The sequence below is a fragment of the Carcharhinus amblyrhynchos genome, chromosome 28 (genome assembly GCF_965287045.1).
Source record: "Carcharhinus amblyrhynchos chromosome 28, sCarAmb.v2.hapA, whole genome shotgun sequence".
Lineage (NCBI taxonomy): Eukaryota > Metazoa > Chordata > Chondrichthyes > Carcharhiniformes > Carcharhinidae > Carcharhinus > Carcharhinus amblyrhynchos.
This window is the reverse complement of record NC_137351.1, coordinates 16,767,260-16,780,866: the sequence shown is the minus strand read 5'-3', so window position 1 is coordinate 16,780,866 and position 13,607 is coordinate 16,767,260. Positions and strand designations below refer to the sequence as shown.

At 41.2% G+C, this 13,607-nt stretch overlaps 1 protein-coding gene across 3 annotated transcripts in view; it reads left to right on the top strand.

Moving 5' to 3' along the window:
* The window catches only part of trpm7 (transient receptor potential cation channel, subfamily M, member 7), a 144,524-nt gene extending 131,048 nt beyond the window's left edge, over window positions 1-13,476 (top strand). For all 3 annotated transcript variants that reach the window (XM_080214103.1, XM_080214104.1, XM_080214102.1), the window contains 4 exons: window positions 888-1,093; window positions 2,129-2,180; window positions 8,591-8,697; window positions 12,350-13,476. In XM_080214103.1, coding sequence (XP_080070229.1) covers window positions 888-1,093; window positions 2,129-2,180; window positions 8,591-8,697; window positions 12,350-12,471 — 487 coding nt within the window. In that variant the 3' untranslated portion in view covers window positions 12,472-13,476. The remainder of the gene's footprint in view (window positions 1-887; window positions 1,094-2,128; window positions 2,181-8,590; window positions 8,698-12,349) is intronic.
* The last annotated feature ends 131 nt before the right edge of the window (window positions 13,477-13,607 follow it).

Sequence of the window (13,607 nt, the reverse complement as noted above, 5' to 3'; positions counted from 1 at the left end):
GTATCCTTCTATTCCCTTCCTGTTCACGTACCCATCCAGATGTGTCTTAAATGTCGCTAATGTGCCTGCTAATGTGGTGGACACCATCTCTGGCAGCATGTTCCAGGCACCTACATTCTCTGCGTGAAAAACTTCTCCTGCACATCTCCCTTAAACTCTCCCCCTCTCACCTTGAACCTTTGCCCCCTTGTAATTGACACTTCCACCCTGGGAAAAAGCCTCTAACTGACCACCCTGTCTATGCTCCTCATAATTTTGTAGACCTCTATAAGTTCTCTCCTCAGCCTCTGCCTTTCCAGTGAAAACAATCCTAGTTTATTCAATACCACCCCCCCATAGCCAACACCCTGGTCAATATTCTTTGTACTCTCCCCAAAGCTTCCATGTCCTTCTGGTAGCGTGGTGACCAGAACTGCATGCAATATTCCAAATGCAGCCTAACCAAGGTTTTATATAGCAGCAACGTGATTTCCAACTCTTGTACTCAATGGCCCGGCCGATGAAGGCAAGCATGCCGTATACCTTTTTAATCACCTTGGCCACCTGTGTTGCCGCTTTTGGAGAACTGTGGACCTGCATGCCCAGATCCCCCTGTACGTTAATGTTCCTAAAGGTTCTGCCATTTACAGTATAATTCGCACCTAAATTTGATCCTCCAAAATGCATCACCTCGCATTTGTCCAGATTAAATTCCATCGGCCATTTCCATGCCCAAGTCTCCAATCCATTTCTATCCTCTGACAATCCTCGGCACTATCGGCAACTTCACCAATCTTTTTGGCATTTGCAAAATTTCTGTTGCACCCAAGAATTCCTACATTTTTAGAGTAACAATTTGATGTTGTCTGGTTGCTATGTCAATGTACTGAATGTCTGTTTAACTTCAGGTTTCTGGAGGTGTTCCTTCTATACTGTCATTCAGCAAGCCAGTGGTTTGCAATTGAGGAGTGTATGACTGGAGAGTTCCGGAAATTCAATCATAACAGTGGAGATGAGATCCGTCCAAACAATGTGCTGGAGGAGACCATGCTTGCCTTTAGTCACTGGACCTACGAGTATACCAGAGGTGAACTGTTGGTTCTGGACCTGCAGGGTGAGTGCATGTAGAATCATAGAATCCCTGCAGTACAAAAGGAGGCCATTTGGCCCATCAGATTTGTACTGATCACAATCCCACCCAGGCTCTATTCCCATAACTCCACATGTTTCCCCTGCTAATCCCCCTGACACGAGGGCCAATTCAGCGTGGCCAATCAACCTAACCTGCACATCTTTGCACTGTGCAAGGAAACTGGAGGAAACCCATGCAGACACAGGGAGAAAGTGCAAACTCCACACAGACAGTGACCGAAGGCCGGAATTGAACCCGGGAATTTGGAGCTGTGAGGCAGCAGTGCTAACCACTGTGCCACCATGCTGTCCTCTGTGTTAAATAGAGGCAGTCTTGTATCAATTCATTATGAAGTGTGTGTACTTTTAATATTAATTCTGAAACAAATGCTGCACATTCTAAATTTGTTCCTCATGGCTTAACCTTTGAATTTGGGAATTGCACTTGGTACATTGCAACTGGGAACAGCCGAATTTTAAATACTTCACTGGGAAGGATGATAAAATGTAGAAATGGGAATTTCCCCTAAATCGCCAGCATCCAGAGTTGAGAAAATCACTTGGAATTAAGGCAATGTTTCTTCATAGGGTTGTTAGCAGTTAATGAAGATAGAAAACTCCTTGGATGCTGTCCAGAAGTTTAGATATCTGGAACAAGCAATGTTTGCGTTGAGGAGTCTTTCTCTCCTCGCTCCCTCGTGATCAATGCAAAATCTGATGTCCTAATTCCAGAAAAGGCACTTCATAGAATCCCTACAGTGTGGAGGAGGCCATTCGGCCCATCCAGTCTGCACCAACAACAGTGCCACCTAGGCCCTATCCATGTAACCCCACTAATCCCTCTAACCTACGCATCGACGCTTGTATTTACACAAAGATTTTACGTATTTAAATGTGCAAATACTCTGATAGTATCTCAAACTGCAGCAGCCTGTGGAGTCTAATTGCAAAAGTCTAGGTACTTTTAATCTCTTTCATTATTCAAAGGTATATAATTTTATACGTTTTCCTTTTGTAGGTGTTGGGGAGAACCTGACTGATCCTTCAGTAATAAAGTCTGAGGAGAAACGGTCAGTATCAGTTTACATGTGATCTTCCTCCTCCAATTACTAGTTGGAATAGAGTGCAATACCGAAAGCCATTAACTGTGTTAGTGGTCATGAACAGAATGTATTTGTTCTCTTATTGCCCGTGATCAGTATGTTTTATGTGGAAAGACCTGTGTCTTTTCTTATCTTTGAGTGTGAATTTTAATTAAATACCCTTTCCCTGTAATATTAAACTAACAGGTCTGTAGTTCCTCTCTCTCCTTTTTTAAATAATGGTTGTGTTTGCTACTTTTCAATCTGCAGGGACCATTTCACAGTCTATAGAATTTTGAAAGATGATCAATGCACCTTCAGTCTCTGCAACCACTTCTTTCAACAATCTGGGACATAGATCATAGATCCAGGCGATTTATCTACTTTAAATTGCATTTAGTATCTAGTTGCATCTAGATTTTTTTTACTTACGGGATTCTCCATTACTTCTGGGAGGATTTTAGTATTTTCCTCTGAAAAAAGACAAAGTATATGTTTAGTTTCTATGTCATTTCTGATTTTTCACATTCTCCTAGCTCCATTTGTAATGGACCCCTGTTTGCTTTTGCTAATCTTTTCCTTTTTACATACCCATAGAAGCTTTTACAGTCTGTCTTTCTATTCTCACTCATTTACTCTCGCTCTGTTTTCCCTTTCTTAATCTTTTTCTTGGTCCTTTACAGAATTTTATAATGCTCCCAATTTTCAGTCTTAGCTTTTTTTTAAACAACTTTATACACCTCTTCCTTTTGATTTAATGCAGTCCTTGATATTTTTCATTAGCTGCAGTTGGCACTTTGTTTTAAACAAAAATTCAAGAAAAAAAAATACATTCCTTTAATAAACTACGTTAGCTGGTTCTTTAAATGTTAGCCATTGCTTGTCTACAGTTGTACCTTTAAGCAATCTCAATCCACCCATAGCCAATTTGTCACTAAAATCTTCATAATTTCCTTTGTTTCGATTTAAGACCCTAATTTCTGATTAAACTACAACACTTTCAAACTTGATATAAAATTCTTCGTATTATGGTTACTCTTTTCTAAAGGTTTCTTTACGACATTAATGATTGCCACTTTTTCATTGCATGATATTACTTACGTGGCGAAAAACTGCAGCAGGCGACGGTGCAGAGGGACCTCGGGGTCCTTGTGCATGAGTCGCAAAAACCCAGCTTGCAGGTGCAGCAGGTGGTCAGGAAGGTGAATGGGATGCTGGCCTTCATAGCGAGGGGGATTGAATATAAAAGTAGGGAGGTCTTGCTGCAGCTGTATAGGGCATTGGTGAGGCCGCAGCTGGAGTACTGTGTGCAGTTTTGGGCGCCGCACCTGCGCAAAGATATTTTGGCCTTGGAGGGAGTGCAGAGGAGGTTTACTAGGCTGATACCGGAGTTGAGGGGGTTGAGCTATGAGGAGAGGCTGAATAAACTAGGCTTGTACTCGTTGGAGTTTAGAAGAATGAGGGGAGATCTCATTGAGACGTATAAGATGATGAATGGGATGGATAGGATAGAGGTGGAGAGACTCTTCCCGCTCAAAAAAGACAGTAGGACTAGGGGGCACAGCCTCAAGATAAAGGGGGGGCGGTTTAGAACGGAGTTGAGGAGGAACTTCTTCACTCAAAGGGTGGTGAATCTCTGGAATTCTCTGCCCGTTGAAGTGGTGGAGGCTGCCTCGCTAAATATTTTTAAGACGCGGGTTGATGGGTTTTTGATAAGAGAGGGGATTAAGGGTTATGGGGAGAGGGCGGGAAAGTGGAACTGAGCCACGACAGATCAGCCATGATCTTATTGAATGGCGGGGCAGGCTCGAAGGGCTGGATGGCCTACTCCTGCTCCTATTTCTTATGTTCTTATGATATTAGATCTAAAATAGCCCATTCCATTGTTGTTTCCTCAATGTATTGCTCTAGAAAACCATCTTGCATACATCAGTCTGTAATGTTCTTATTATTTTTGTTTGTCAGGGGAGTGTTTCAATGCACGGAATAAGTCAGGTGACATGGGAGGCCACCTTCTCCAGACTTTGTGTCCAGTTTAAAATAACTTGGTATTGACAGTAGACTTTCCTAATGATCCTTCACAACAAGTAGACGAGTTGGAATGCAAATTGGCACAGCAACAGGCCTCAGTAAAGCATTGGTTAGAACTAGCTGAAATACTTTGTTAATTCTGAGCACCACGCTTATGAAGGGATGTCAAACTTTAAGAAGGTGCAAAAGTGATTTACCAGCATGGTACCAAGGATGACACATTTTGTTACCTGGTGAAACTGGGGTTGTTGTCAGAGCAGAGGTAATTAAAAACATTGTTGCTGGACTTGTTTTAAAACCATCAAGGGTTTTGATACCGTAATTAAGGAAAGGCTGTTTCTGATGATCCTCAATCAGGGTGCAGATTCAGGGTAACTGGTAAAAGAACCAAAGATGACATGAAACATTTTTTTACACAGCAAATTAGCATGATCTGGAATACATTCTGAAAGGCTGGTGAAAACAGACAGTCAAGAGGGGGAAAATATCACGAGGCCAAGGGAAAAAGCAGGATAATGGGATAAATTGAATAGCCAGAATGGGCTGAATCTCTGTCTTCAGTGCTTACAGAAATTAGAATGTCAGTTGAACATGTTAATGCAGCTGGCGTCTTTGCCATTAGGTTGTTAAATTTTAGCGATCTTGCACCTTGGTGCAGTGAGTGCTGGTCCTGTATTTCCTGGGCTTGTCATTGGAATGTTGAGTAAGCAGCTGCCAGCACCAATACATCATTGGCTTCTATTCCTTATTCTGAAAATTACACTATTAACTAAATTATGGTTTGCAATATTATCACTGCCCAACAATACAAGTCACATAATGCATTCTAGAGATTCGGTGCTCTTTGATCTGAAGCCTTATTAAAGCTGCTCAGTGCATTTCAAAATAACCAACTTAAAAGTGTCAGACCTGCAGGTACTGTGTTTTAGTTGTTTTAATTTGCCATACCTTTAAGTTGGAAGTGGAATATTTAGCTCATTAAATTATATTGCAGTGCACTCTGCATTTAAGTGCATTGGAGCATTATTTAAGTTAGCGATGGACATCCCACTAACTGCATTTGTAAGAGTTCTTTTCTGTCTTGCTGTCCATCACATGCTGTTGACACTTGTGCACTTTTTTAATGCTTCCAAAATAAGTCCAGTAACCCATAGATAATGTCCAGTGTGTTGCCGTATGGAATGGTATATCAACTTTAAGTCTTGACTCCAATTGGATTTATGACTACTTGTACAGATTGAACAGTTTAGGCCTACACTGTCTGGAACTTAGAAAAATGAGGAGATATCAAGTTGAGCTGATAAAAGGTATGGATAAAGTAGACATGGAGTGGATGTTTCTGCTGGTAAGGCATTCTAGGAAAAGAGGTCATAGTCTTAGGATAAGGGGTAGCAAATTTAAAATAGAGTTGAGGTGAAAGGGGCGTGAATCTGCGGAATTCGCTCCCCCAAAGTGCCGTGGATGCTGGGGTGGTGAGTAAATTTAAGGAGTTACACAGATTTTTAATTGGTAATGAATTGAAAGGTCATGGGGAGAAGGCACGAAAATGGGGATGAGGAGCACATCAGCCACGATCAAATGGCGGAGCGGACTCGGTGGGCCGAATGGCCTAATTCTGCTACAATATCTTATGAATTTATGAAGATTGGGATTATTTATAATGAATAGCTTATGTCAATCACTAAATTAAGTGGCTCATCAGTGCGTAACATTAATACTTCTCCAAATGTCAGGATTAATCTGAAAGCAGTGAAGCTGTGAGGAAGTTTTCTGTATTCCTTTTGCTTAATGTACAATTTCAACCTTTTAAGTCGACCATCAAGTCTATAAAACAAATGGGCCATTTAGCCCAAATGGTCTGTGCTGACAAAGCTTCACAAGCCTCCTTTCATTCCTTTTCCTCTAGCCCTGTTAACATCTCTGGGCCTGGATAAGATACTCTCAGAGTAGGTGCACATTCAATGAGTCAAATGGCCTACTTCTGCACTGTAGGCGTTCCATGGTCCTAATTTATAAATGCTTATAACAACAATACAGAGATGGTGGATTCAGTCCAACTGTCTGGCATTCTGTGTGAACAGCCTTAATCTTGTGCCCATCCTGTCCCAGAAACCCTTTATTCCTCTCCTTTCCTACAAAGTCCTATCCAAACAAAGTTGACATAGTCTCTGCTTCCTCCATTTAACATCTCATGGTGAATTCTAGTCTCTCAGCTGTGCATTTTTTAAACAAGTGTTTCTGTTATACACACCCAAATATTTTACATTTAGTTTTATATCTCGACCACAGTCTACATGGATGGACTGTTGCCATTGAGTCAGCGAGATTGTGCATTCAGCCCTGCCTCCAGGACTTGGGCAAGTCAGCCAGGATAATAGTTTGGTGCAGTACTGAGACTGCTGTACAGAGATGCAGCTTTTAAAGTGGGATTAATTCAAGGTTGTGTGTGCTCTCTCAAGTGGATGTAAACAATTCTGTGCATCTTTCTGAAAGGGGGAGAGTTCTCTGTCCTGGCCAATTGTTATCTTTAAACAAACGTCACTAAAACAGATTGTATACTCACGGTGGCACTGTGGTTAGCACTGCTGCCTCACAGCATCAGGGACCCGGGTTCCATTCCTGGCTTGGGTCACTGTCTGTGGGGAATCTGCATATTCTACCCATGTCTGCATGGGTTTACTCTGGGTGTTCTGGCTTCCTCCCACAGTCTGAAAGATGTGCTAGTTAGGTGTATTGACCATGCTAAATTCTCCCTCAGTGTACCCAAACAGGCACCGGAGTGTGGTGACTAGGGGATTTTCACAGTGACTTCGTTGCAGTGTTAATGTAAGCCTACTTGTGACACTAATAAATAAACTTTATAATCATTTTCCTGTCACTGGTAGTGAAACCTGCTATGTGAAACATGCTATGCAAAACCTGGCCTGTCATGTTTTTGTTCATTTTCACAAAGATTGTGTTCCAAAAGTATTTAATTTGCTTCATGCACAGAGTTGCTCTAAGGTTGTGAAAGCTGTTACAAAGTGTTATTACTCTCTCCTGTAGTAGTGATCTACCCAAGGGCGGGTCTGTGCTCTTTTCTCCACTCCTCCTCGTCCTGTGTTTTTCACTTTGTTGCTCATAAGAGCCTCCTGTTATGAATTTTGATGAGGAGTAGAACAGCAGAAAAGAATACATGAGTTGTTTCCTGAAACAAAAAATACTGGGAAAAACTCAGTATGTCTGGCAGCATCTTAAGGGAGAGAAAATAGAGTTAATGTTTCAAGTCTGTCTGACTCTTCAGGTGGTTTCATGTTGTCTTTCTGCTGTTAGCTTCACGGGCCCTGTTCCCAAAGGATCCTCCGTCTATCAACAGCTGCCCTTATTTGAGTTTCAAGCTATTCCACCATCAGTGTTGAAAAGTAAATGGTTCCACTGATGAGCTTTACTAGTAATCCTAACCGTGGAACCTTTAACTGGACTGGGGAATTCACAACCACCTCTTGATGTCTCAAATACTATCCTGCTATCCTGACACTCCCATCTTTCAAACCTGTTACCACCAATCAAATGTCCCCACAATCGTCTTGTTCTCATGAAAACAACCCCAGTTTTTCAAGCGTTTCTTTATATTTGTATTTCCTCGATACTAAGCAGCATTCTCATGAGTATGTACCACATCCTATTGCCTCAATTTCCCTCTTACTGTATATAGTTTTGTTTTCTGTACAATATGTTCTTAATGTTTCAATATGACCTTACTAAGGTTTTGCATAGTTCGTCATTATATCTTGGTACATTTTGGTTGATACCTGTTACCATTAATCTCAATGTGATATTTGCTGATTTATGTCTACAGCAAAAGACAATTGTTAGGGGAACCCTGGAGAGAGGGAATGTGGACAGGATGTTTCCACTAGTAGGAAAAATTAGAACCAGAGGGCACAACCTAAGGCTAAAGGGACGATCCTTCAAAACAGATGAGGAGGAATTTCTTCAGCCAGAGAATGGTAAATTTGTGGAATTCTTTGCCGCAGAAGACAATGGAAGCCAGGTCATTGAGTGTCTTGAAGACAGAGATAACAGGTTCTTGATTGATAAAGGGATCAGTGGTTATGGGGAAAAGGCAGGAAAATGGGGATGAGAAAAGAAATCAGCCATAATTGAATGGTGGAGCAGACTCGATGGGCCGAGTGGCCTAATTCTGCTCCTATGTCTTATGGTCTTTTCTGTTTGTTCATTACTCAATAATCTAACAAAATATTTTGCCACTTGGAAAAACCATATTATGAATTATTTAATTCTGCAAACAGACTTGAAGCTTCTAGCTGTGTTGTGTGATAGTCAGTAAATGTCTGCCTGGATTTCTCATAGTGTTTCTTTTTCAGGTCACATGATATGGTTTTTGGACCCGCTAATTTGGGTGAAGATGCAGTTAAGAATTTTCGAACGAAACATCGTTGTAATTCCTGCTGTGGGAGACTCAAACTTCCTGGTAAGATTTTTTTGTGTGCCTTTCTCACTCAAGAACCTGTTCTGGGCAATAATTTTCCGAGTGTTGGTTACCCAACACCTTACCCAAGTATCAATTCCCTGAGTGAACCAGGTAATGACTAGTTGATATGGGGCCTAGTTATGCCTGTCTTTTTATGGGATATATGGAACATTCCTTGTTCCAATCCTACTCTGACCCCCTCCCACAACTCTTTAATCAGTAAAATTGTTTTGGAGCTGCATCTCATATAGACCTGGAAGAATTTATCAAATGTGCTTCCAATTTCCACCCCTGTATCATCTTCACGTGGTCCATTTCCAACACTCCCCTGTCCTTCCTTGACTTCTCTGTCTCTATTTCTGGCGATAAACTGTTCACTAGTATCCATTACAAGCCCATCAACTCCCACAGCTCCTTGATTACAGCTCTTCACACCCACATCCTGTAAAGACTCCTTCCCATTCTCTCAGTTCCTTCACCTCTGCTGCATCTGTTATGATGATGCCACTTTCCAAAATGGCATTGCTGACATGAATTCCTCCTTCCTTAACCACCCACTGTGGTTGATAAGGCTCACGATCACCTGCACCACTGGTCTCACCCCTTCCCCTTGCTTCCAGAACCAGGACATCCTGATCCACTAACTCTGTCATCCGAATACCTCGTCCCCTTCCCACAGCACCTTCATATGCAAACTCAATTCCAAGGCCTAAATTCCCTTTTCAGATGAAGCAGTGTTTCACGTGCACCTCCTTTAATCTGGTCTGTTGCATTTGCTGCTCCCAATGCGGCCTATTCTACATTGAAGAGACTAAACATAGACTGGGCGATTGCTTTGCTGAACACCTTCAGTCCATCGGCAAGGAGGACATAGATTTTCCTGTCGCTTGCCACTTCAGCACACCAACCTGCTGTCCTGCCCACATGTCTACACTTGAGCTTTTACAATGTTCCAGTGAAGCCTGACGCAAACTGAAGGAACAGCACCTCATCTTCCAATTGGGCACTTTACAGCCTTCAGGACTTAACACTAAGTTCATGACAGCAGACCATGAGTTCTCTCCTCCACCCCATGTTTTGTTGTTATCAATTTATTTTAATTTCCATCCTTTTTTTGAGTCCCGTTCTGCACATTTTTTCCCCTTGCCACCATCTCTCGCCCCCAGCCCATCCATTTGGGCCACCTGTGACCTGTTTCAGGTTGTCCTCTGACAGTTGCCTTTGTTCTGCTTTAGTGCATTCTGATCTCTTAATGTTCCACAATCAGTGCCCTAATTAGCCGTGATCACCACCATTTACATTCCCTTTGTCTTTATGTTTGACATCTGTTCATCGCTCCCTATCTTCCACCTATTGCTGGCCCTCAATCCAGCCCCTACTGCTGCATGCCCCACCCCACAACAGTATAACTCCCATCCCATGTTCTTTTAAGTATTCTTCTGTAACTGCCATATTAATGGATTCTAGTAATGTACCTAGGACAGATGTTAGGCTAACTGACCTATAGTTTCCTGCATTGTTTCCCTCTTTTATTGAATAAATTGCTATTTCTTCCAATCTGCTGGGACACTTCATGAATCTAAGGAATTTTGGAAGATTATAACCTGTGAGCCATTCTTTCTGTAGCCATTTTTCAAGACCCAGGATGCAGGCCATCTAGTCCTGGGAACTTGTCAGCACTAATAATTAGGGCTAACAGCTCTAACAATTTTCCCAGCACCTTCTCCCTGCTCATGGTGGGCGCTTTAAGTTCATCCCGCTCCATCACCACTTGATTATCAAGTATCATTTGGAACTTTTTTGAGTCTTTACGGTGAAGATGGACGCAAACACCTCTGCCTTTTCCTCAACTTCCATCATCAATTCCCCAGACACATTCCAGAGGACCAGCACGAGCTTACACTTTTATTTTTTAAATATTTGTAGAAGTTCTTGCAGGCTGTTTGTGTTATTAGCTGACTTTATTAAAAAAAAACAGAAAATGCTTGAAAAATTCCAGTCTGGCAGTGCCTATGGGGAGAGAAACGAATGTGATTTTTTTCGAGCTGGAGAGAGATAAATGTGATCAGTTTTATGCTGTTGAAAAAATGGAAAGGGACATATAGAGCAAAATAAATGCAGAGTGGATGGCCGCTTTGCAGTACACCTCAGCTGATTCCACAAGCATGACCCCAATCTTCCTTTCACTTCCCATTTCAATTCACCACCGTACTCTTGCAGTCACATTTCTGACCCCAGCCTGATAGCATTCTAGTGAAGCCCAACGCAAACTGAAGGAACAGAACGTCATCTTCTGGTTAGGCCGCTGTGTCTCCCACCAACACAAGTATGGTGTGCAAAATGACGACTGATACTTGTCAGCACACTGATGCACAGAAATCCAGTGACATGCCCACTTGAGTTTACCCAGCATACCACAAACTCATTTTGCTTGCTTACCTGGTTATTGCATTCTGCTGTGTGGATCCCACGGATCTCACACGTCACTTAGTCGGCTGGTGGTTCAGAATATCTAGCTCTCGGCATTTTACTGATACTTGGCGAAAGTGTTGCAGTCTTTTGTGAGGAGTAACGGGGACAATTCAGAATGGTTGCTGAACACCAATACTTCACTTCACTACAGTGATTTCTACTGTCACAATTGGGAGCGTATGTTGCTAAATATTCAGTAATCTGAAAGATTCAGTCAAAACAGAAAAGAAAACTGTTGCAATGTTGTATTTAGTTCACTAATTCTGATGTTTAACAAAGGGACAAAATCTTGCCTTAAAATGTCTGCATGTTCTGTCATTCTGAAATATCTCCAGCTTAAGAAGGATCAGTGACATTCCAGAACCAAATATGATTTTGTAAGTATTGAGAGTCACTTTCTTTTGATACATGGTACATGCTCCTTCTAAAAAGATGGCAGCCATGCATGGTGTAAACAGCAAATGCAGAGGGTGGTGGGTGTCTGTAATTCACTGCCGAGGCTGGTGGTGGAGGCAGAGACCCTAAACTCTTTTTAAAAATATCTGGATCTGCATCTCAAGTGCTGTAAGCTACTGGGCTATGGGATGGTTGCAGGAAGATGGGTTTAGAAAGGGCACCTGGGTGTCCTCAGGGTAAAAAGCCTGACAACACCAGGTTTTAGTCCAACCGATTTATTTGATAATAGACTCACAAGCTTTCGAGGTTTCCCTGTTCGTCAGGTGAATGGAGAGATCTGGCCTCAGACAGAGCATATAAAGCACAGACAGTTTAGATACAGAACTCTCCATTCACCTGACGAAGAGGGAAACCTCGAAAGCTTGTGAGTCTATTATCAAATAAGTCGGTTGGACTAAAACCTGGTGTTGTCAGACTTTTTACTGTGTTTACACCAGTCCAACGCCGACATACCCACATCATGCCCTCAGGGTGGCATAGATAAAATGGGCCAAAAGGCCTTCTCTGTTGTAACGTTCCTATGATTCTGTGATTAGCACCTTACAGCCTTTTGGACTCATTGTGTTCAGCAACTTTGCTCTATTTTGAATTCTCACCCCTGCAATCTGTTTTGTTTTCCTGTTTTTAATACCAGCAAAAAAAAATCAATGAGTGAATCCAACTCATTTGCTTCTGCTTAACACATGATGAAAATGTATTGTTTTATTTTCTATGCTTGACTCAGATATCAAGAGAAATGATTACACACCAGACAAAGTGATGGTTTCTCAAGATGGTGTGGAAGTTGCAATCCAGTCTGGCAATGGTACCAAAGATGTACGAAATTCTATACGTCTGATGATTTAGGAGAACGGTACAGGGGAAGTTTCCTCAAACTAGCTTCACCTCTGTCACTGTAACTGAAAGAGTTTTGTCGATGGAACTTTGAAAACTTAACCTTGCATGGTGCATCGAGTTGAAGGGGTAAAGAATGCGGTGCATACCTGTAGTCTTGTGTAAGGCGTTGACAGTAAATCTCAATGTTAACTGGCTATTTCTTCTTGGCCTGTAGTAATCAGATAGCCAAAGAGAAAAAGGTACACTAGTTGGAGCAATCTATGTGCAAAGCAAACCGAATTGAACAATGTCAAAATTTTAACAGTCAAATGTCCAGTTTTAAGTCTTCACTAATTTTAAAGCTTTTTTAATTAATTTTATTAAGTAAAGCCATGTAAACTGGTCAAACTCAATTGCATGAGGTACAGATAATGTTTATTCAAACCACGTTACCTTACAGAAAGATACTTCATAAAATGTAATATGTTTTGTCTGAGAAAATCAGACCAGTTTTAATAGGCCTATCAATAATATGCTAAGTATCTGATCATTGTCTAGCCAGCACTGTCAAAAGAATGTTCTGGTGACCTGATTTTTATTGAATTTCAATTGTGTAGACACTTTGGTGTAATGCTAGTATTTGTGGTACATACAGATTGAACTTAAAAGAAAAAGTATTGAAATCCTTGTAAATATGGTAATGGGCAGATTGCAATCTATCTTTATGCAAATAAATGAGACCGTAATCTGTTGAATTGTCAACATAAAGCCCTATGTCTACCTTAAATATTTATGTAAATGGTGGCATTGAGGCATCTTTTCTATGTTACAAAGAGGTACTATTGTCATTTTTAAAAAGGGTGTTTATATGAAGAACTGTATAATTTTTAATCTAATGTATCTTATAGATACTGTTCCTGAGGCACGAATACAACTTGTAATAAAATGAGATGATGGTTTTACATACATAAGTTGGATGGTGAAAGACAAGAGTTAGTGGGATCATGCTGCATAAATTTTGTACACTTAATCTAATAAAAGATTTTTGAAATAAATGTCATGTGTTATATATAGATCTTCAGTTTACATGAGGGAGTTTACTAAGAGCAAGTCAGGTAAATGACTGGACAGTAAAATATATTTATATTAATACTTGCACAATATTT